Genomic DNA, 23691 nt, shown 5'->3' on the forward strand with positions numbered 1-23691 from the left:
GGCACGAAACAAGAGTCGGTGGCGGCTAGAGTGTTGTGGAAGGGGTCAACTGTTATATATGGTCAGGAGGAAAGCGGACAGGCACAAGGCTGAACAGATGGGTGACAGAACAGTTGGTTTACAGCACGCTAGTGCAGGGATGGACGGAACAGCGAAATTATGGTTGGACGGTTTGCTGTTGTGGTCTGCAAAGGGTCAGTCAATGAGGATACTGCGATTGAAATTTTTGGGCAGCTACAAACGGTGGCACCATGGCTCCGACGGCCAAGTACGTTTGCTATTTTTTTGTTATATATTTTTGTAATATAAATTTGTTTTATTTTTTATTTTTTTAGTTTTTATAATGTTTTTTTCCTTTTATATGTTTTTTTGTAACTTTTTTTAACATATTTATTGATTTATTTTATTTTTTTATTAAATATAATTTCTCTTAACTTGTTTTTTGTATTTTTTAATTTTATTTTTTATGGCCAAAAAGGCTTGAATGAATGACGAAACTGGCGAATCCGGTAGAATGGAGAAACTCCAGAAGCTTTATAGCGAAAAGCTTTGACGCCAACAATGTTGACAAATCTTTGATGGCCAAGGGCCTGGATCAAGCTAGCTTTGTGCAGCGGTGAAGCGGCCAAAGGATCGAACTCCTCTGATACCACAAATGAAACGAACAAAGTTCGTACCTTAAGTCAAATACTCCAAAAGACTTGGAATATAAAGATCTCCATTGAGATACAAGAATATATATTAAATTTATGAATAAGAATGATGATACAAATGAGAGTGAAGGGCCTGCTTATATACTAGGCAGTGCCTCTTCATGGAAGGTCATGTCCCATTTAGACATGCCTCCACCACCACACGAAAGAAGAATTCTCACAACTCACCCTTGCCATTTCTGAGATAGAGAAGCCCCCCAAGGAGCCTTAACAAGGAAATGATGACTGAGGAGCATGCCATCTCAGATCTGGAACCAATGTTGCACGAAGTGGAAGCGTTTTTTGAAAGCGGGGACGCCGAAGCGTCATTTTCCAAAAATCTAGGCAGCGAAGCGTCCGCGGAAGCGTCCGCTATATATATATATATATATATATATATATATATATATATATATTTTTTTGCATTTATACTCAAAACAAACATCCCAAATACCAAATTAATTGTAGAATACATGAAAACATGCATATTTTTGCATAAATCAAGATAGATATAACATCCATTGTACATTAATGATCTAGAATCTAGATTCCTCTCCTCTTGTCTAGCCTTTGTCTCTACCTCGATTGTCTAGGGATATTAGTCAACATTGTCCAATTTTGATCAAACTACCTAATTCAAGACTTAAAATATGGTAGAAAAAGCTTAACATGTTTGATTGATGATTTTGACTTGATTGAAAGGTAATTTTTTGCTAAGGGCGTGCCGCGTGACAAAGGAGTTCAACAATTAACACCACCAACACTAGGGTACGTATAGGGCTCGGTGCTCTTGATTAAATGCTAATCGCATACCTTCATACTTGATATAATCTAATGAAATGCCACAATCCCATTGATCCTGAATTCCTGAAAACTGTTAAGTCTGCTGAATTTTGAATAGGATATGAAATTCTATTTTCTCCATATGAAGTCCAATGAGGCTGGAACCACTCTCAAACATCCTGAGTCATTTCATGGTAATGTTAAAAATTTAAGTAAAAGGATGAAAATGAAAAATAAAGGAGAATGTCACTTTTACTTTAAGAATTTAACATTACCATGAGGGAGCATCTGCTATATTTATATTTTTTTTTGCCTTCATTCGTCACCCTAACCCAAGGTGGACCCACCCCCAACAAGCAAACTCACCTAAAATTAAAAAAAAAAATTGAAAAAAAACGATTTTCTAAACGCTTTTCCAGAAGCTTTTCTGGAAGCGTACGCTTCCTCCTCCGAAGCGCCACGCTTCCAATGCCCGAAGCGTCGTACGAAGCGCGCTTTGGCGCTTCCGTACAGCGCTTCCAAATTTCCAGGAAGCGGCTAAAAAAGCCGAAGCGGCGCTTCCGAATTCGGAAGCGCCGCTTCCGGCCAAGCTTCCTAGGCACTTCCGTACGGGACGCGCTTCGGGGCTTGGAACCGTGGGGGGGGCGCTTCGTGCAACACTGTCCGGAACTGACTAATGATGGCTGGGGGACCACCCCAAAGGACAATGATAACCCTCTACTTGATGTTAGAATTATCCCATCAGCTGCTTGCGTTATGAAATTGTTTTTTCTGCTTTTGGTTAAGTTTGCCAGAAGGCTGGACTTTACAGCTATTTCTGGCTATGTGCACCTGGTTTGCAGTTAGCTTCATTGTATGCCTAAGTGGCAGTTTTGATTCGTAATGCTTTTGGGTGAATTTGAGAATGGGGCTTACTTAGAGTTGGTCTACCTCATATTAGATGCTATGCAGCCCACATTTTCTGTATCAAATGACTCTTATGTACACAGTACATTACTTTCTTGTATTAATGGCCAAGAGAAACATTTTATTCACAATATACAGGTGAGAAAATGCCATGTTTGTAAACTCCTAAGAAAATACAATACACAGTACAGTATCTGGAGCTGACATCATTTCCATCCACGATTTGAAATAAGACAGATATATATTAATCTTAATTTTTTGAAAATTAGCAATCTTACCTTGAGCTAGTTGCCTTTCCAGCATTGAAAGTTGACGAAGTATGTTTTTGTTAGGACCCTGCACAATTTTAAAGGAGTAAAGCATGAAAAATTGGATAATATTTTCCATTCTAAACTAATCATTTGAAGTACCGGTCTTAATGAGGGCTTCCTGTGGCAGAAAGGGTGCACAAATAACCTTTTTCAAAGACAGACCGAAGCAGTTCTTCGCTCCATTCAAATCACCCTTCTTCCAGAAGCAATTGCCTAAGCATAGCCAGGCATCCGCCAGAGAAGGATCCAGTTTAACCTGGAGCACACTCAACCAAAGTGCATGTTTATCAAGGGACACGAGGCCATGAAAAGACAAAAGAACATAGACACTATTTTCCAACTCAAAAGATAACAGGTTTTGTTAGAGTTATATGGGATAACCTACGGCTTTTGATAAGTGGTCTTCTGCTTCTTTACAATATTCAGGGAAAACATCCAGCACTTTCCCCCTCATATATTCATACACAGCTCGTCGTGTGGGCTGTTTTCTCATTTCTGCATGTATTGAAGTATGAAAACATGGTCAGAATTGAATAGATAGAACTCTATAGCAATGTCAAGGATTCAAAAGTTTCCAAATCCATCACCTTTTTCCCTTTCTAGTTTTACTTTGTTAACAATGCACACATTTTTCTACTCTTGTATGACTACTTTTCACCCATGATGAGTTCATTAATAATAATTATCAGTTGTCAAAGACTTTTGATTGCAATTCCATACCTTTCTCAAGAAATACACTTGTGCACATCCACATACTAATACAGAACAGAACAAGACTAGCCCACTTTGCTAACGTATTTAGTCAATTAACAACAGCATATTTCAGGCTATTGTCAAACAATGACCTCTGGGATATTAAGTTAATTTGAATCCGTAGTGCCCATCTATGTAGCTTTCCATAGTGTTAGATGTTACTGCCTCAAATCTGAGAAAAAATCTGCTGTAGATCCCCTCATGATTTGCATAGTACTCAAGATTTTATCATTTTGGATGATAGTTTGGACTTCCACTGACGTTATAATTTTATTAACAGAGATACAAAGATTACAAAAGGCTTAATAGCTTATTATCCATTTTTGTAATGTTCCAAGGGAATTTTTGCCCTCCGGGTTCTTTTTTTTTGTCTAGGGTTTCCAACAAATCAGAGAGAATTATACAACAGCAGTGTGCATTCATATGACAGCAGTGTTATCGGAGCCGGAAGAACCAGCCAGTCTGACCAGTTTGGGCCCAAAACTGGTCCAGTTCAGGCTCCGGAACTGAAATGGGCCGGTTCACCACTAAACCGGCCGGTTCTGTAACGGAACCGGCCGGATCGGGATTGGTTCCATGCAGTCTGTACCTTTGCGGGTCAGCTTTAAAAATTTGTCTGTTATTTTTATTTTTTCATTTGGTTGGCCCACTTCTAATTCTCCCATAGGCCAGCCTAATATTCAAGCCTATGGCCCTCGGCCTAATATTCAAGCCTATTGCCCTAGTATTGCTATGCAATTAATGGTAATGTTAAATTCTTAAAATAAAAGTGATATTTTACTTAACATTACCATGAAATGACTCAAAATGTTTGAGAGTGGTTCCAACCTCATTGGATTTCATATGAAGAAAGTAGAATTTTAGATCTTGCTCAAAATCCAATCGACTCAACAATTTTTCAGGATTTCAAGATTGGGGGGATTGCAACGTTTCCATTGAATTTTGTCATGTACGAGGGTATGGAACTAGCATTTAATAAATAGCACCAAGCCGTCTTTGTAATTTGATGTTAATGGCATTGGTTGTCGAACTCCTCTACCATGACTCTACTAAAAATGTATACTCATCACTCAAACAAAATCTTGATTCAACATGCTACAAGTTTTCTATCTTATTTTAGTGCTTAGAGGGTTATATTGATGATGAAGATCCTAATATAGGCAATTATTTTGATGATATGTAGGTATTTGTTGTAGCATGATTTCTTTTGGATGCTAGAGGCCCTCTAGAGCCTATTTGTTGATGTATTTTTGGTTCAAAGTGTTGAAGAATCTAAGGCATCTAGATATGATGAGATTCTTCTAATAATGATAACTATTTGTGAGGTGCTTTTTACTTTTTCTTATTAGCACAATCTTCTCTTATTATTATTAGAGTGTGTTCTCTTACTTCATCAAACAGTTACCAAAACAAAAGAGACAAGAACACAAAATGTTGGCTCTTAGCCAGGGCAAGACCTCTCTATCCTAGAGAGGAAAACGCTTCTGCAAATTTCTCTTATTGAAGCTTCAATTGACAAATGCCAAACCCTAGACCCTTTACTTCAGTATGCCTCCAAGACCTTGTCATTGATCTTCTAGGCTCCTTATGTTGATTATGTTGATCTCCCTTTCTGCACTACTTTGCACCAGAACTAAGGAAACTTGGTCACCGGTCTAATAGCCCTTTACAATAAGTTTCTTTCCAGCCTTCCTTAGACTTAGACTCGGCCTTCTAGGGATCCTTCTTTGTACACACTTGATACACAGTATCAAGGTCTCTTTCTTGCTGTGGAAGTCCTCCTTCACACTATGTATAGTTTCGGTCTCTTCCTAAAATATCTGAGATCAAGACAGAGACTAATATCGTCTCTCTTTTGCACACCTTGTAGTCCCTTACTCTTTGTTGTATGGTCCTTTTTCGTACTTCTTTTTGGCACTAGATAGCAGATCCTTGATATTACTATTCTTTCCTTTAGTGACCTTCGGCCTACCTCAAAGATGCGAGGTAGGTGCAGACCCAAAACAAAGAGCCCTTATTACTACGCTAAACTCCCTTTGTTCTTTGTTGAATAGCCTCTTCTTTACGAACTAGAACGTGGGCTTTTTCTCGCACTTCAATCTCAGAACTTGAATGAATTGATTCCTCTAAATGAGGCTGCAGTTCCTCCTTTATATAGGGATTGTCTCCCTCTTCCAGGCCGACTTAACTTCTGTACGTAGGCCGACTTCATCAAGGGGTAAGTTTAATCATATTTGAGCCAACTTTTATGGAGCTTCTTGAAAAGGTCTTGGAGCATACAATTATTCCAATAAATTGCTCTTTTTCAAGTGTAACAATACTTCTAATACATGACTCTAAAATATATATATGACTAGATGACAAATCCCTAAAGACATCAAGAAGAAGTCTTTGACCTATAAAAACTTCTTGCTCATGAAACCCATGAGCCAAGCTTTACAAAAATACATTTTATCACCTTTCTCTCTTCATTACATAATTACTTAGTCAATATGAAGACCGAATCTAGTTAAAATTTCTTCAACACAGAGATGGATTGCACTCAATGCTATTTTGGTTATGTGCACCCTTACATGCTATATAAATGAGAACTTTTGCTTATTTGTGTATAAATGGTTTGGATTCATATAGATGACCAGGAACATATATATTTTTCTTTGAATTTTGAATATTTAATGTGTTTTTGGTCAACCGGTTTTTTGGTCTAGTTTTTTTACTGGTTCTCGGTCTACAAGGTTTTCCAATTCAGTTCTGATAACATTGCATTCAATTGTAGTTTATGCTAGTATTATCCAATCCTAGTGTTACTTTACTAATTAGCTCATTGTGTTGTTCTGAGCTTACTGCAACAAAAGTTTGATTCTTCTCCTTGTGGGTAGTCGTAGCCCTAGAGGGTTGATTGTTAGGATGTTATCCTCAAGGACGAGGTAACGGGTACAGTAGGGTCCCCTAACTTAATTGTTGCCTTTAACCAATCACCAGGAAGATAATCTGTCTTAGCTGAGCCCTTAAGATGCCTTTGTCTAAAACATTATCCCTCAGAATCTCCACATCAAACCTGAACAACAAACCCTTGTTGCTTGACCAAGTCTTTGTGGCTAGCAGATGATAGAAAGACTTCGTTATTCAAATTAGTGTCTGTGGTATGACGAAGTTTTTTTTTATTGTGTGAACCCTAATCAGGGTGTCGCAAGGTACACCCTTGCTCAGCCAAAAATACCTCTTTTAACCTGCCATAAGTTTAATTCAAAAATACCCCTATTAGTTTAGATCACATTTCGTAGAGTTGACCACAAATATTCAACAAAATTTCAATCAAGTTGGAAATTGGAATAGGACCCTCACTCTTCTTGTAATGAACTTTACACCTTAGCCAAGTCCCAAGCTGATCCAGGTGGATACTAGTGGTTATCCTCCTATTCCAATTGGACCCCTAACACTATTTCCTATCAGTGTCCTATTTTTAAACACAATTTCCTATTTTTGGAAGTTTTTTGAGCCCTGAACTTCTGAAGTTGTTTTGAGGCCCTAAACAGTCTTTTTGGGGAAATGGGCAAACATCAATCAAAGACTACATTTGCAGTTGAAAGGTGTTGTCCTCAAATAGACTTTTCTAAAGGCTATCGTGCACGCCAAACGAAGATCGTATGCCAAAGTTACAACCCCAGGAAGTTGACATTCCAACTAACCCCATCGGGGCCCATAAGCTTTTGGCGCTTTATCTCCTATGGTTATGTTTTTGGATGTTTAGGGTTTCTCATTGTTTCTTCATGATAAAATGACCTCGAAGCCTCATTGTAACAAAATTCAGAAAGCATGTGGTTGTCACATCTCTTCTTAGAGATAATGTTAAATTTGGCAACTAGGGCCAAACTTCACCTTGGACAGCTCATATGAGGCAGATGATATTTTTATTGGATTCCTCTCTTCGAGAGGTGTAGGATTGACCTAAAGATCATCTCATTCTGACATGTACAAATGGAATTATGAATTTATTTTTTTTATTTGTCAAGGTCAGCCAGCAAACTAATTTAGGCTCAGAAGCCCAACAGTCACGTCTATTCATCCTCAACGTTTGCATATAAATACAAGGTGCCTCCTCATTTAGACACTTCACTCACACACATATCTCTCTCTCCTTCATTGATTGGGTATGGATTTCTGAGGCAGCTCTCCACACGTGCGAAGAAGGGCAGTTTTGTTCCTGCATTGACCAGAGTTGACCGAAGTTGTAGGAAGGGTTTTTGACCAACGTTGACCTGTTTAACTGTGGTTTTGTGAGGGTTATCTCTATTTGGGTAGGCTGCATTTCTGGGCACATAAAACGAGGCAAATTGTGTTGTTTGACCAGTGTTGACTGCATAAGGGTTTGACTGTAGTTGACTGGATATTTTCGGACAGTTTTTGGGGCTGATTTGATTTGTTGTTAGAGGTCGAGTTCACCAAGTTTGACCGAGCTATTTTGGAGGTCAAATTCTGCCCTGTTGACCAGCGTTGACTTTCTGATTACTGATTTCTATAGCTATTGTTTGTCGGGACAGATTTCACTGTGATTGGGCAAGTGAATATTGCATATTGTACTCTCTCTCTGCTGAACTTTTGAAGAATAATAGGAAGGATTGATCAAAGTGCTTCCCCACATTGGGGTCTGTCCCTGGTTGGTGCCATATCTTGTGTCCTCTTGTCTTCGCTTGTCTTCTACTGTTATTGTTTATGTTCTATCTGCATTTTACTATCATGTTGATGTGATTGCTAATCTGGATATTGATATTGGGCTAATAAGAAAATTTAAGTAAATTTGCTCTTAAGCATAGAACATACCATTGTTATCTAAAATTAACAGATAAGCTACTACCACTCAAGCTAGTTTTCTTTCATTTTGCATGCAAACAGTTTCCAACATTTGCTATTTATTAATTGAAGTCCAGTTTCACTATATCTCTATGTTTTTGGTTTAAATTTGTGTTTCATTTCATTCCTACATAAATTTGGATCAGTGGTATCAAATTCGCCTACTCTTTATCTGTTTTTTGTGCATGTCCCCAACAAGGTCGAGACATAAGGAGTTGGGACTCAAACTGCTTGAACCCTTGCAAGACCATCCTCGCTGACCTCGACGGCCTCCCATGGCAGAACAAATAAAAGACAAGGGAGCAGGAGATCCTATCAAATTGTTGCTCAAAGAAGCCCTCGAGCAACAGAGGAATGAAATAATGGATTACTTTTCCCAAATCCTTTGGCAATTACCAATAGGCGATGCATCTTCATCCAGCAGTCACTTCGAAGGTGTCGCACCCTTTAAGGTACAAGTTAACTTTGATATTCTTGTATTTGAAGGTCAGATAGATGCAAATGTTGTAGATAAATGGTTAAATTTGTTGGAAGGATATTTTTTGATCCATGATTTTTCCGATAGAGAAAAGATTACTTTTGCACTGCTTAAACTCGCCCTCCACGTCAAGGACCGGTGGGAAACTTATTGTGAGAAAAGGGCCACGAAGGAGTCTGCACTATTTTCAGTCACACCCTCTTGGAACTCTTTTAAGGATGTTGTTAAGGAATAGTATTACCTTGTTGGAAGCTACGAAGACAAATATATAAAATGGACCACACTACAATAGGAAAGGGACTAAGACGTGCCAGAGTTCACGAATATCTTTCATACTTTGCGCACGAAGTTGGGTATTAAGGACTATGAGCGACATCCGGTGCTAAAGTATCGTGGTTGTCAACACAAATACATCTAGACAGAGATGGAGTTCCTAGACATCTTCTCATTTTGCATGACATACCGATATGCTACCCAAATCGAGCAAAAATTTAAACAGAAGAAGCAAGACTTTGGTTCTGCGAATCTGAAGCAAGGCAAGGGCACCCCCAAACTGTAGAACAAAGGACAGAGCCAAGGTGGAACAACCTAAGAAAACCCATCGAAGTAGCGAGCAAATAATAGCAATGGGAAGATAAAGGACACGGGAAAGTGGTGTGAGTTCCACATGAGCCCCAGTGTCGTTAGTGGCCGAGATGAAAGCTTCAGAGTCAGATGCAAGTTCCGACTTTGAATCAGGCCCCAACAAAGTGAACAGACCATTGAAGCAAAACCTAATGCCATCGTTGCTACCACCAAGGTCCAGCACAAGGAGCCCAAAGATCTGGACTCCGGAAGAAGGGGAGCGTCTCTTCCACTCACATATGTGGGTCAAGGGGGTTGTGTTTCATTGTCGATAGTGGAAGTCAAAAGGTTGTGTTTCATCTCATCAAAGGTTGTTAAGCGATTGGGCCTGCCAACAACACCACACCCACAGCCATACACTGTCGGGTGGCTCCACCAAGGGCAAGATCTCCACGTCAACCAACAGTGTCGCTTACCCTATAGCAGCAATCCTTTCACGGACAAGGTATTTTGTGATGTTACTCCCCTTGAAGTTTGTGATCTTTTGTTGGGCCAACCATACTTTTGGAAGCGTCATGTTGTGTATGAGTCCAAGCCTCATACTGTTATTATTACTTTGGGCAGAAAACTGTAAATGATACCAGAGGTAGCCCCGCCTACTGCTATTTCTCTAATCTCTGCTAAGTAATACAGTAAGATCATCTCCCAGACTGGGAAATTTGTCTTCCTCCTAATTCACTCTCAAAGTAAGGGGAAGATCACAGCCACATCCATGGTCTCTACACAAGGCTCCTCTGCGTAGCAAAAGCAAGTGGACAAGGTCATGGAAGAGTACAGAGACATTTTCTCCTCACCCACAGGGGTACCTCTGCATTGTCAAGTCAAGCACTCCATCGACCTTACCCCTCACACAACTCAACCCAATGGGCCAATATATCGTCAGTCTCTTCTGGAAAACGGGCAAATCAAGCGGCAAATCCAAGAGCTGCTACAAAAAGGGCACATCTGACCAAGTTCCTCACCCTGTGGGATCCCAATTGCACTTGTGCAAAAGAAGGATGGAACTTGGGGGCTCTATATTGATTATCAAGCCCTGAACAAAATCAAAGTCAGGAACAGGTACCCGATTCCACGGATTGATGACCTTCTTGATCAGCTTAAGGGGGCCAAATACTTCAGCAAGATTGATTTGATGTCCATCTATCACCAAGTTCCAATTAAACCCATGGATGTGTGGAAGATTGCTTTCAAGTCCAAGGAGGGTCTCTTCGAGTGGTTGGTCATGCTCTTCGGTTTCACGAATGCCCTCGCAACTTTAATGAGGTTGATGGATGACATCTTGTGGCCTTTCACGAACCCGTTCGAGGTTGTATAACTCTAATTGGTCAATGAAAATTTGTTGAAATGCAATTTTTTCTTTCGTTTCCCCCATATTAGTCAATACGTGCGAAAAGGAGAAGGGAAGCATATTAGACCCTTTTTTCTTGTTCATTCTATCAATTTTTTGTTCTTCTCCATTCAGGAAGGGAATAAATAAGTCTCAATGATATCCTCATCTTCTGCAAGAGCTAAGGAGAGCACCTGCAACATATTTGGGAGGTCATATATACTCTACAGCATCACAAGCTATGTGCAAACTTGGAAAAATGTTCCTTTGGTATGGACAAGGTCCAATATCTAGGTTACATTATTGATGAGCAAGGTGTGCATGTGGATCCAGCTAAGATCCAAATTTCCCCATAGTTTGAAGCCTTAGATTTACCCTTTGAACTATGATAATCTCTAACAATAAGATAGGTCCCCTTCTTTGAACTATGATAATCTCTAACAATAAGATAGGTCCCCTTCTGGTGACTCCAGACACAATTCACACTACATCCCCTAGTAGCTCTTTTGAGGATACTCCTAGAACCATAGCTCCACAAACAAGAGGCACAGCTAGGAGAGCTACGAAGGTAGCCACTTCTCCTCTCAAACCAACCGCACCTCTAGTTAGGCAACTTTTTCCCAATCCTCCCCCCACTACAAACATGAATAGACTTTGAACCTTGTTGCCTTTAAACCATTGGACTTTAGTAGGCACCTTGATGCTCCTCATCCCTTGGCTGATAGATAACATAAATGGTTGCATAGGTTTAATGGTAATGACACATCCTCCACTGAAAGAAATATCCACATTTTTTATCGGGCAAATAGGTATATTGATCATGAAGATGTGGTTATGATGTTATTTGCCCTTTCTCGTGATGGAGATGCTAGATGTTGGTACTTTAGCATGCCTAATGGAAGTGCCACTGACTGGGACACTCTTTGTGAGGATTTTAAGAAAATATGGGCAACAGAGTAAGAAGGAGGTATTCTTCTCGACAAGTTTCTTGTTGTAGTGAAAATCGATAAAGAAACTATTAAGGATTTTGTCTAGAGATTTGATAACCTCCTTAGGGAAGTCCCTGGTAGGTTTAAGCCCTTTGATGCCATCATCCTTGATAGGTTCATAATTGGTTGTCATGGACACTTGACTTATGTTCTCAAAGATAAAATACCTCAAACTCTGGTTGATACAAAGAAAATCACTATTGCAGTTGAACAAAATCTAAATGTCGCTCGAATAGACATGCTCAACTACCATAGGGTCAAGATTAACCCTAAACCTAAGCCTAGACCCCAAGATGACCCCGTTATCCAAGCATTTTCCCAAAAATTGGACAACTTCACTACTGATCAACCAACGGCAAAGGGTTGTCATGAATAGAATGACCATGGTTGAAAGAAATCAAAGCTTTAGGTCAAACTTTCCTTAAAGGAACAAATTCAACAAGGATAAATCTTTACCTAAGAACGCCACCAAGGAAGACCATGCCATGCAACAAAATGTCCCAAACACCCTCGCCCCAACCAACTTGGTGGGACAAGGAGAGTCACCCTGGTATCCGCCTTGTGAAAATCCCGAGGAGGATGGTCCTTATTGTTGAGAAACCAAGTGTAATAGAGCAAGCACTTAATTTCTCTTTCTTGATAATTACTTGTGAAAGTTATTGTTCTTTTAATCTTTAGTAATTCTTCATCAAGAAATTATACTTTTGTTCCACCATTAAAATAGGGATCACAATCAGAGAAGAGACACCAAAATTTTAGGTAAATGACCAAGGCAAAACGCACTAAGGGGAAAACCCAACAATATTTTCTTTATAAAATCGTATCAAAATGAGAGATATCCAAGTCATAGAAAAACTCACCAGTAGACCAATTACCCAAGTGCCAAGTCATCCCTCCATATGTTTGTCCACAAGAATGTCCATAGAAATGTTCACAAGATGCCACATCACTGTAACAAATTTGTCCACAAATTTAAGCACTCAAGAGGGAGACTAGGATGATGGAGAGAGACAAGCCCTCAAATGGAAATGAACCTATTGCTTTCTTCGCTCATGTAAAAAGGAAGAATAATGTTGGTCCGAGGAAACAAGGTCAAGGATCCAAGAAAAGAATCCCTACTGCAACAAACTAATGTTACTTCTCCCACTTGTTAATCCATACAAGTTATTTACTATGTTCCACGGTAAATATCGAAGTAAATACAACTACAGCCTTCATCATTTAAATAAAATGCGAAAACAAGAAACTGAACAAGAAAGAAATACAACACATCTACACAGTTATTTTAGGACAAATATCCCAAGAAAAAACTAGTGTGGGAAAACCGATGCAGCAGTTGCGGGTTTTATTATTAAGCAGTAGTAATTTCTAAATACAATCTCTGGATGCCCTCCTAGTTATCCAATACAGAGAATATCAGTGACAGAGAGATAAGTGAGCTTACCTCACACTATCACTGGAAATCCTGGCTGATCCAGCCACTGAATGAACTACCCTTCGCTCCCTCTGCGCAGTCACTACGTCAACCCAGTGTCACACCCTCTTGGAACAGCGTCACCCCTTCATCGGATCAATTCACTGCCCAGGAACTTCGATTTGCACCTCTTGGTCTCACACCCCGGCTTCCGACTTCTGCAATCAATTCCTTCAACAAATTTATGGATTCCCTCTTAACTTTTGCGCTGCCTTTGAATGGCCCTGCGTGGCTCTACGTCAGCCTCCCTGCCTCTGCGTTGCCTCTATTGGATCTCTCTCTGCCTTCTCTGCTGAGTATTCTCCTACTGAAAAGATTTCCTTTCAGATACTATCCCTGCCCCTCATGGCAAAAGATCACTATTGAAAATCTCTTCGACAACTACTCTACTTCAGAAAATTGAACTTTTGAACTCCCCTTTGTATGTTCTCCAAGTGCCCCTCAAGCCTCTTCTTATACCTTTTTGTTGGACAACCAACAGCCCAAATTAACTTCTAATCAATGGCTTAGATCATTTTGGCTTGATCCTCATCTTCTTCTAGAAGTTACACCCACAATTTAGATTAATACCCATTAATTATTTTAATTTTCTAAGTTTAGACTTAGGATCCCATTAAAAATAATTAATTATTTTAATAAAACTGTCTCCGGGTGAAATTTCCCAAAACGATTTATGGGTATTGGAGAATGCATGTGTCTAAGGCTTAAGCCTCCCTGCAAAATTTGAGACTTAGAGCAGATTTGATGCTACCAGAAATCAGCACTTCGACCTAGTCACTTCGATCTAGCAGCAGCAAACTTTCGACTTCCCCAGCAACAGAACTTCGACCCAGCAGTAACTTCGACCTTCTAGCAAATAGCCCAATAAATCCACACGTGTGAGAGAGAGACAACCCAAAAAACTTTGACTTTTATCCTTCTTTAGCAATTCTCCTACTCCTCTTGGAATTTCACACTTTTTCTGCTCCTCCTCCTTCTATATCGAACTTCTGTGAGAGTGTCTTCCAAATGAATCGAACTGCATTGTATATATACCCTTTTCTGGAGTTTGAATTACCCTTATGTAGGCTGATTTGATCAGGTAAGGGCCGACTTGGCGTGGAGGTGACAAATGACTTCTTTTACTCAATAATAATTTGTTTTTTCATGATTCAAAAGCCCAATAAGGGTCTCATTAAATGGACAATGACTCTAATGACTCAAGACAAAACCTAGAAGTCCTCAATTGGGACTTTGACCTAAAACATGATGACCCAAGCATGAAACCCATGCTTTAATTAGTAATAATAATAAAAATTCATTTTTCTTTCTTTTGATAAATACGTGTCATTATGACTCAAATACAATTATGAAGGCCGAACCTAGTTACATTCTTCAACATCATGATCCTACATGATGATGTGGCCGACCTGAACAAATCGCACATGTGGGTATAAATTCAAAAACACACTTCTACTTGTCCAAATTAGATGATCTTTAGATCAATTTTGGTCCTCTCAAAAAAAGGAATTCAATGCACTCATCATCTCCATTAAATGAGTTGTCCAAAGTGAAATTTGGCCCTAGTTGTCAATTTTAACATATTTTCATCTTGAAACTAGCTTGTATTTGTATGAGATCTATTACTCAGCTTTCCTCAATAAAATTATGAAGCAACAGAGGGTTTTCCTAGTAGGGTTCCCTATAAAAATTTTGTTGTTTATTGTGTGAAATTGTGTCTTTTATTTCTGTTCTATTCCGCTTCTATTTGGTGGAGAAATTCTGAGTCTATGTGAAAGTAAAATTTGTTTTCAGATTGTTCATATTAGTAGTTCAGAAATTCTACACTCCCTTGGTTTCTTTGAACCCACATCCATCTCTTTTCTTCTAAGAATTTGTTAATCCTAGACTCCATCAGCCATAGATTGAGAAAGACACTAGGCTTATCTCTTGTGTCAATCATTTAACTCTTTAAAACTCATTTTTCGTTTTTCCTTAGGGTAAATTAGGGTTTATTTACAACAAATCATATATTTTCAGTGTTTATGGCCTTGGATGTTATTGTGCTAAGGTTAGTGTTTGTTTGGAATATAATGGAAAAGCAAAAGAGTCATTTTATATGCATTCTTAGCCCTACATTAGAGCTAATGTCTAGGGTTTAAGTGTTGTTATATGTCTTTTAACTATAGAAAACTGTCTAATTAATTCTCTTGTTTACTCTTATTCTTAGCCCTCATTTTCACTTCATTATCATAGTTTCCAAAGCTAAATTTGATGTTGTTATAAACTATTCTATTGCTGCAACTTCTAATTTTTCATGCTAGTGTTTGGGGACCTATTTTGAATCTCTAGTAGTTCATCTAAGCCTTTAGAAGAGCCATACAACCCTTTGAACTCAAATCTAAAAATACTCTTAAAACTACCCTATAACCTAATTGCCTAACCTTACCCCTTGGTGGTAGATCATTGTAGAATCCTTAGGGGGCACTTGCTTAACTTGATTGGAATATGACTCCTAAGATCTACTAGGGAAGCCTCCCTCGTGTTGGATGATGTCCATTGTTGGAAATTGTAACTAGGTTCAGTCTTCATAATGACCTTTGTAATCATGACATTGTATATTTTGTATGTAAAGAAAGAAAAAGAAATTTTATTTTATTTAGAGCATGGGTTTCATGCTCCAGTTTAGGTCAAAAGCATGTTCTTCGTGCTTCTAGGTCTTTCTTGGTCAAATAAGATTTTTTGTCATGTATTATAATCCCATTTGGACTCACTGTAACAAAAGAAAATATCTATTTTGAGTCAAGAAAAGTCATTTTATCCTTCAAGATCAAGTCGGCCCATTCAAGATAAAGTCAGCCTTAGGAGGGTTATTCGACCCCTCAAGAAGGTTATAAATAAGAGGAGTTTGACTCATTTGGAGTATCACACCTTCACAAGTTCAATCTGCAATAACGAAGAAGGAAAAAGGGCTGGGAGGACGAAGAAAGGAAGAAGTCGGAGGAGGAGAAAGAGCTCTTGGGAAAACAACTTTTCTGTCCACACGAGAGAAGCTGCCAGTTGCAGGAGGCCGAAGTTGCAGGGCTGAATTTCTGAAGTGTAGCTGCAGGGCTGAAATTCTAGAGCGAAGCTGCTGGGTCAAAGTTCTGAAGCTGCTTTGAAGAGATCTTGCTAATAGCTTGACTTGGTGCTTGGGAGGATTTTGGGCTTTGGTCTTTGGGTCTTCTAAGTCTTATTCTGAACAGATTTTATAAGAAGAGAAGTATTATTTTTAGGTTTTCCCTTTGGAGGGGTTTTTGTCTTGGCTTGGAGCCTATATCTTGTGTTCTCCATTTCTTTGTGATCTTCATTGTTTTTGGTAATTGCTTGATGAATAAGAAATAAAAGTAATATAAGGCCAACTAACATCACAAGTAATTATCAAGTAAGGAAAGTCAAACATAATATATAAGATTCTTGATTTTCCAATATCCATCACTAAAACAAGCGGAGTAGTCATTGAAGTGATAGTGATGACATTCCCATTGTCGCATATTGTTTAGGTCACCTGGTGAGGCTTTGCACTAAAATGCTATATTTTGCGTGTAACACCTTTTCGATGCACCTTCTTTTGCAATCTGTGTTGTTTTCCTAAAGTACAAGCTTCACAAACACCTTATTACTATTGGAGAAAAGGTAAAACATTCATCGTATTTAATTCTTTAAAGGTACAAGGCTTTTGTAATTAAGCAGACCAAATCTTTCATGTCATAATTAGTTTTCATATTGTATTATTTTCAAACCTGTCTACATGGTTAAACTACTAAGGCCCATTGTTCTGTTGCTTTAGCTGTAAACCTGTACGCGCAACCATATTCAATGCCTTTTTCAGCAACCCTATAGTGGATATTGTATTTCTTTATAAGACATTTGTCGTCATAGAGATCTATTTTTATTTTTAAGTGTGGCTTGCAATCTGACTGACAGAGCATAGGTTCAGGTTCTTCTTAAGTGTCGGAACGTATAGCACATCCTGTACCTCTTTAACATTGTCATTTGCCATTTTCATGGGCACTTTCCCTAGTCCGTGCACTATATCATCTCCAAGCACAAATTTATCTACTTAATTTCCACTACCCTCCCAGGTGACAAACCAGTACTTCTTAATGATAAATAGTTACCAGACTCGGCCAACTCTACCATCCTCGTGGGTTTGACTAGGCTTGGGTCCCAAAACAGGTCAAATTAGCCCATTTAAACTTGCCTCTTATAGGCCATGTGCTTGCAGTGCGTGAGTGAACATACCACTCATCAGCATCCATATTCTCAGAAGCTACAAAGCGCTTCAATTCTTTTGCTTTTTCTTCGTAATCTTATTCACCATACTTCTGAGCCTTTGATTTCATAAATCATATAACATTTCCCTGCGATCTTTTCGAAAGTGAACAGACTCAATGCGGTAATAATACTTGCCTTTCATAATAGCTTCAATTTTATTTGAAGAAAAACGAATATTAGAATGCAGATTTCTACAGCTGAAAATATCGTTTGTATAATTTCTGACTTTCACTGCAGAAGCGTTTTGTAGACCAACATTTCAAGTGAATTCTTCACGCATCATCAGGAGCAGTCGAAAGACAGAGAAAGTGGTGCAGATAACAATAAACCGAGAGAATACATACACAGATTTCATTTGAAGTCTCACTTACCCATGGAACCCTTCAAAATCACAGGCATGTGATCCTTCTCACCGTGCAATTGCAAAAAGAAACGTTGCATTCAGGATTTACAACGTTTGCTGATTTAGTAGGATTTACCATATAGCAATATAATTCCCTTCAATGCTTCGATTTTCCAGATTTTGAGCATTAAGCGAGCGCTGAAAATATGATTAGCATTACAGATTATAAGCTTACCCGAAGGTATTGAATCAAGAAGTGCAAGTGCAAGGTTCGAATCCTGCTGGACCCTAGTTTTCTTCTCCTTGGGATCCCTGGGGAAGTACGTGTCCCGCATTGTATAGAGACTTTCCACTGCCGCCAAAGCCTTCTCCACGGGATCTGCATTCGACTGTGATGTATTTGCATTGCCCCCGCCATCAACTACCGGATCGTTGTGGCCACTGGTAGTATCGTCCTCCATTTCCTCTTTGGGGGGTTTGCTATCTCGCTCGTTTGAACACACTCTTGTTTTATCGTTGCCACGTGGTCTTTGTCACTAGGATTTTGCAGCCCGGGGCATTTCAGATTTGCAACCTAATGTACTTAAGGGGCTAGTACACATGGTGAGGACTTAGGGTGGTTGGTATTTGACAAAGCAATGATGTGGGTAGGGATGTGTGGTTTAACGGTAAGTCAAACGGGCGAAGAGACCAAAGTTCAAATCTCATGGAGTACAGTGACCTGCTGTGGTGGCGGCTACTGACTAAAATCATAGGATGTCTCCCGTGGATTAAACTTTACCGATTCACCATGTGGGATGTGTGTAGGGTCATTCCATATTACACTTTACCTTTAAAAGGGTTTTGGTCCAATGGGGATGGTGTAGTGGAATTGCATTAAATTTACCTAAAGGGAGTAAATTACATCGAAGGAATAAAAGAATAAAAGATTTTTGTAATAGTTTATTTATTTTCCAATTTTACACTTTACATAAGATTTTATTTTTAAATAATAATATTTTCAAAAATTTAATTTAATTTTAATTATATTTATTTTAATATAATTATTTTAATATTGTTTAATTATTGATTATTTAAAAAAAAATTATATCATTATAATATTTATGGAAAAATATGTGATTTTCTTTTGTGAGAAATCTATATTGGATTATGGAAAGATCTAATCAGGTTGGTCAAAAAATAATGTTATTCAATAATAGCTTTATATCTTTATTTTGTAAACCTTGATTTATATTTACATAACTGTTTTTAAATAACTCATGTGCTTGGTGCTATTTGCTTTAATTATATAAAAATTTCTCTCTCTCAAAAATAAATTTCATCTTGTTGGTCTTACATAATACACTATTGTTGATCTTGCAAAATATCAATAAAGATAATAACATTTCATTGCAATTTCAACAATAAGAAATGCAAAACTTCAAAATGTAAAATTACAAATTGTAACAATAACATATAATGAAGAACTTTATAATATTACAAATCATATTGTAGATCAATAATACATTGTGCTAGATCTATTTTTAATCACAGCCAAGCCAGACACCAAAATGAGACCCCCTTGTTTTGTCCGCGCAGCGATTTGACTGCTAAGTCTACGAAGGCATACATAATGAACCTGTGACCTCTTAGGAGGAAACACATGCTCTTAACCATTAGGCCCACTCAAGTTGTATATAATTACAATTAGGGAGTACAATAAGACTTTTAGGGAGTACAATTTTAACAAGAACAAATTATTGTTAATAATAAAAATTGGTTTATATAACATTGTTATTTTAATAAATAAAAATAGAAAGTAAAAAATAAAAATTGTAATTGCAACAAATTTAATAAATAGTGATTTTAATTTTCTTACAACAATTAAACAATTCCAATTCAATAAACCATGAACAATTATTTTGATAAATAAAAATTACACTTCAAAAGTAAAATTAAGAATTACAATCTTAAGAATTAAAAATTGTGATGGTAATAACAATTAAAATTTGTGATGGTAAGAACTTAGATAATTAATAATGATAATTTTATTACATTAAAAAATATAATTTCATAAAATATGAATAGTTATTTCAATTAATAAATGTTTTACCAATTAAATAAAAAATATTTTAAAAATTGAAATGGAAATTGAAATTTATTAAAAAGTCTTAATTTGAATCATTCTAAAAAATTATGTATAACATAAATCTAATTTAAAAAATTATTATTATTAGAAGAAGAATTGGCAATTGGGCTAGTTTTATGCTTGCATACAGATAAATCTTGGGGATTTAAATCTCGAACCTCATTGCACATAACACTTCATTTTCACCACCATCACCAATTAAGTTACCCTTTGGACTAATTTTATTATATTTTAAAAAAAATTATAATTTTATAAAACATTAATTATTATTTCAATAAAACAAAAATGTAATTTCAAAATCAAAATTACAATTCCATTATTAAAAAGTTATAATTATAATAATGTAAAAAACTATACATTTAAAAAACTTACAATTTTAATATTTTAAAATAGAATAAAAAATTGTTATTATAAATCTAATAATTTATAAACATCATTTTCCCATCCTTATAATTATAAATCTAATAATTTATAAACATCATTTTCCCATCCTTATAAAGCTTCATTATTACAAACATGCATAAACTTAGAACATTCTTCTCCCCTATCTTTATAAGCTTCACAATAGTATTGTAAAAACAATAGTGATTATAATTTTAGTATAACATTTAAACAATTACAATTCAAAAAATATGAACAATTTTTTTCCAAAAATAAAAATTGCATTTCAAAAATTAAAATTAAGAATTACAATCTTAATTAAAAATTGTTATTGTAATTCAAAAAGGCTCATTTGAGCCGCGCGCCATTGCTACCTCTGTGAGCATTCCCTTGTGAACCCTCCTCACAGCCATGGCTTCAGAGGGAGGTTGTGAGCCTCCTTCCTCCCTCCCTCCTGAACTCTTGGCCTTCAAGCAGCTGGTGGGCGACTGCAGTAAGCGTCCAATTTAAGCCTCCCAACAGAAGTTCATCAAGAAGATGGAAGCAATCCCGACCGTAGCTCTTCCAACTGATGAACCCTGTTGTGCGGCCCTGAATATCGCAGAAAGAGGACTCATCGGCCAGTTCACTGGGTTATGGCCATCACCAAGAGCCATCGAATCGTGGGTGCAACGCAACTGGAAACTGCTGGTTTTAGAAGGAATAAAATGCCACTTCGTCGGTAAGGGTTATTTCGTTTTCATTTTGACTGCATTGAAGATAGGAACCTCATCTTTAGAAACGGGCCATACTTCATGGGTCCCCAGGGTCTGTACCTGAACAAATGGACACCGAACTTTGATCCAGCCCAAGATGTGCCCTCGGTTGTCCCTGTCTGGGTGTGCCTCCCTCATTTACCCTTGCACTGTTGGAGTCCGAAGACTTTAGAAACCATCGAAAACACCCTTGGAAAATACATTGACAGAGCAGACAGGAAGGGACAATACTCCTGTGCCAGAATTTGTGTCGAGGTTGATCTGGAAGTTGGGCTTCCAAAAGCCATAAAACTAACAATGGTAGAATGGTCTCATGTGCAAGAACTGGATTATGAGCAACTGCCTTTCAAGTGCAGGCATTGCCATGGATACGAGCACTTTGCAAGAAACTGTAAAAATAAAACTGAGGAAGAAGAAGAGAAAATGAAAGGAGATCAATGGACAACGGTGCAGAAGATGGTCTCATCAAAGTAGCCCAACAAACCAAGAGGGAAAGGGGCTCAAGCAGGACCCATTGTGCCATCCACAGAGCTACAGCCGAAAGGGGCAGTACCCTCTAGAACATATCTTCCCTCAAATTCCTTCGCAGCTCTCAGCACTCAAGAAGAATCCCCTGTTATAGAAAGTGATGCAAAACAACAGGCCAATCCCCCATTAAACGAGGAAGGAAACGCAGGGGTTTCCCCTGCCCAAACCGACTCCCCAGAAAGAGGCTCTTCGCCATCCTCTTATGCAGACATGATAAGAAAGAAGCCCTCGGAATTGACAGGCTCATCGGAAGAGGAGACATTTGAAAGGCCCTCGAAGCGGGCAGGGAGGAAATCCCTCAAGGAAGCAAGAGAGGAAGAAGCAGAGAGGCAAAAAATGCAAGGAAGTCAGTCCACTCTAGAAATGTCCATAAGTCGAAATACCAGAGCACGGCCACCAAAGGGAGGCCTCTCCTCCACTACCCCAATTAAATAATGTGTATAGTCTCTTGGAACTGTAGAGGCTTGGGGAACCCCATGAAGGCTGCAGCTGTTAAAGATCTCATGAAAATAGAAACCCCAGAGATCCTCATGCTCCAAGAGACAAAAATTGAAGGGGAAGCCCTTCTAGAGTTAAGTAAAACGAACTGGAAGACCAAAGCTGGGATGGCCATAAGTGCGAGGGGAATCTCAGTAGGACTTGCCACGGTTTGGATGGAGGAATTGTTCCAGCTGGAGAACTCCTTCGAGACTCAACATTGGATTTACACCGAGCTTCGACATAAAGCAAGTAAGCTCACTTTCACCCTGTTTCATTTTTATGTTCCTGTTCTTTACCTTGAGAATAAATAGTGTTGGCAAACACTTCTCGATTTTGTATATAGCTATTCTCCCATGAACATTGTGATAGCAGGAGATCTAAACATCGTTCTTGACCCAAAAGAAAAAAGAGGGGGTAACAATAGCATAGATCCATTGCTACCCCTTGTGGAGGGCATAATTTAGCAATGGGATCTTCTTCATCTTAAACCCAAGAAGGGGAGATACACTTGGACCAACAACAGAACAGGGGCAGCACACATCTCAGCCCGGCTTGACAAATTCCTAGTGCAGAGCACTCTATTGATGGATAAGAGAATAGTATCATCGAAAATCCTACCAAAGCTCACCTTGGACCATAAACCCATCCTCTTACAACTGGATGAGGAAGAAAACCTGGGGCCTATACCGTTCCACTTCAACCCTTTGTGGATAGAGCAGGAAGGGTTTATGGAAGTTGTTGCCAAGGCTTGGTCTATCACGGTCACCGGGTCACCCAGTTATGTATGGGAGCAAAAATTGAAAGCAACCAAAGCAGCTCTGAAAGAGTGGGTCAAAATGCCTCCCAACACATTCACCGCATATAGAAAAGAAACTGGCCAATAGTTAGCAGAATTACAGTTGGAGATGGAGGGAAAAGACATAACCACGCAAGAATTGGAGAAATAACAAGTTGCCCAACTTTCTTCTTTCAACTCCTTCATAAAAGAAGAAGAATTTTGGCGGCTTAAGTCCTGAAGCATATGGTTGAAAGTAGGTGACCGATACATAGCCTTCTTCCACAGGCAATTCAGAGCCCGCCTCTCCCAAAACCACATCTCAGAAATCACCTCAAGAGACGAGACAGTCGCCAAAGGTTTTGCCCAAGTTAAAGAAGTTGTTGAAACTCACTTTCAGCGGTTATATACAGAGGATGGAACAGGAGATGAGGCGATCTCTAATGACTTCCTGTCCCAGATCCCTTCCTTGGTTAATGAGGAGAATAACTCAAATCTTACGAACCCCTTCATTGAGGAAGAAATCAGTAATGTAATATGGGACATGGAGCCTGACAAAGCCCTAGGTCCAAATGGTTTCTCAGCACACTTCTACAGAGCTTATTGGACAATCATCAAATCTGACCTACTAAGAATGGCAAAGGCTTTTCAGAAAAAGGCAAAAGTGGGAGGTAGCACCAAATCCACCTTTCTTGCCTTAATACCCAAAGAAGTGAATCCAGCTACCTTTGACAGATTTAGACCCATTTCGTTATGTAATGTCTCTTACAAAATTCTTGCTAAATTGCTCGCAAATAGAATTAAACCCCTACTAAGC

At 38.4% G+C, this 23691-nt stretch overlaps 1 protein-coding gene across 4 annotated transcripts in view; it reads right to left on the reverse strand.

The window, feature by feature from the left end:
- Positions 1 to 18412, reverse strand: part of LOC149177914 (uncharacterized) — a 338468-nt gene extending 320056 nt beyond the window's left edge. For 2 of the 4 annotated variants that reach the window (XR_016258149.1, XM_089420234.1), the window contains exons 1-4: positions 18063 to 18412; positions 3078 to 3187; positions 2838 to 2948; positions 2660 to 2717 (exon numbers count right to left, since the gene is read on the reverse strand). Coding sequence is in view for 3 of the 4 variants with exons in the window: in XM_089420234.1 (XP_089276360.1) it covers positions 2660 to 2717; positions 2838 to 2948; positions 3078 to 3187; positions 18063 to 18288 (505 nt within the window). In the remaining variant the exon portion in view is untranslated. Of the gene's footprint in view, positions 1 to 2659; positions 2718 to 2837; positions 2949 to 3077; positions 3188 to 17855; positions 18022 to 18062 lie in introns of those variants that run through there. The other 2 variants (XM_089420233.1, XM_089420235.1) reach the window with 2 other exon arrangements.
- Between the last annotated feature and the right edge of the window lie 5279 nt (positions 18413 to 23691).

The sequence above is a fragment of the Pinus tabuliformis genome, chromosome 4_1, assembly GCF_031772625.1.
Source record: "Pinus tabuliformis cultivar Carrire ecotype Pingquan chromosome 4_1, CPIR1, whole genome shotgun sequence".
NCBI lineage: Eukaryota > Viridiplantae > Streptophyta > Pinopsida > Pinales > Pinaceae > Pinus > Pinus tabuliformis.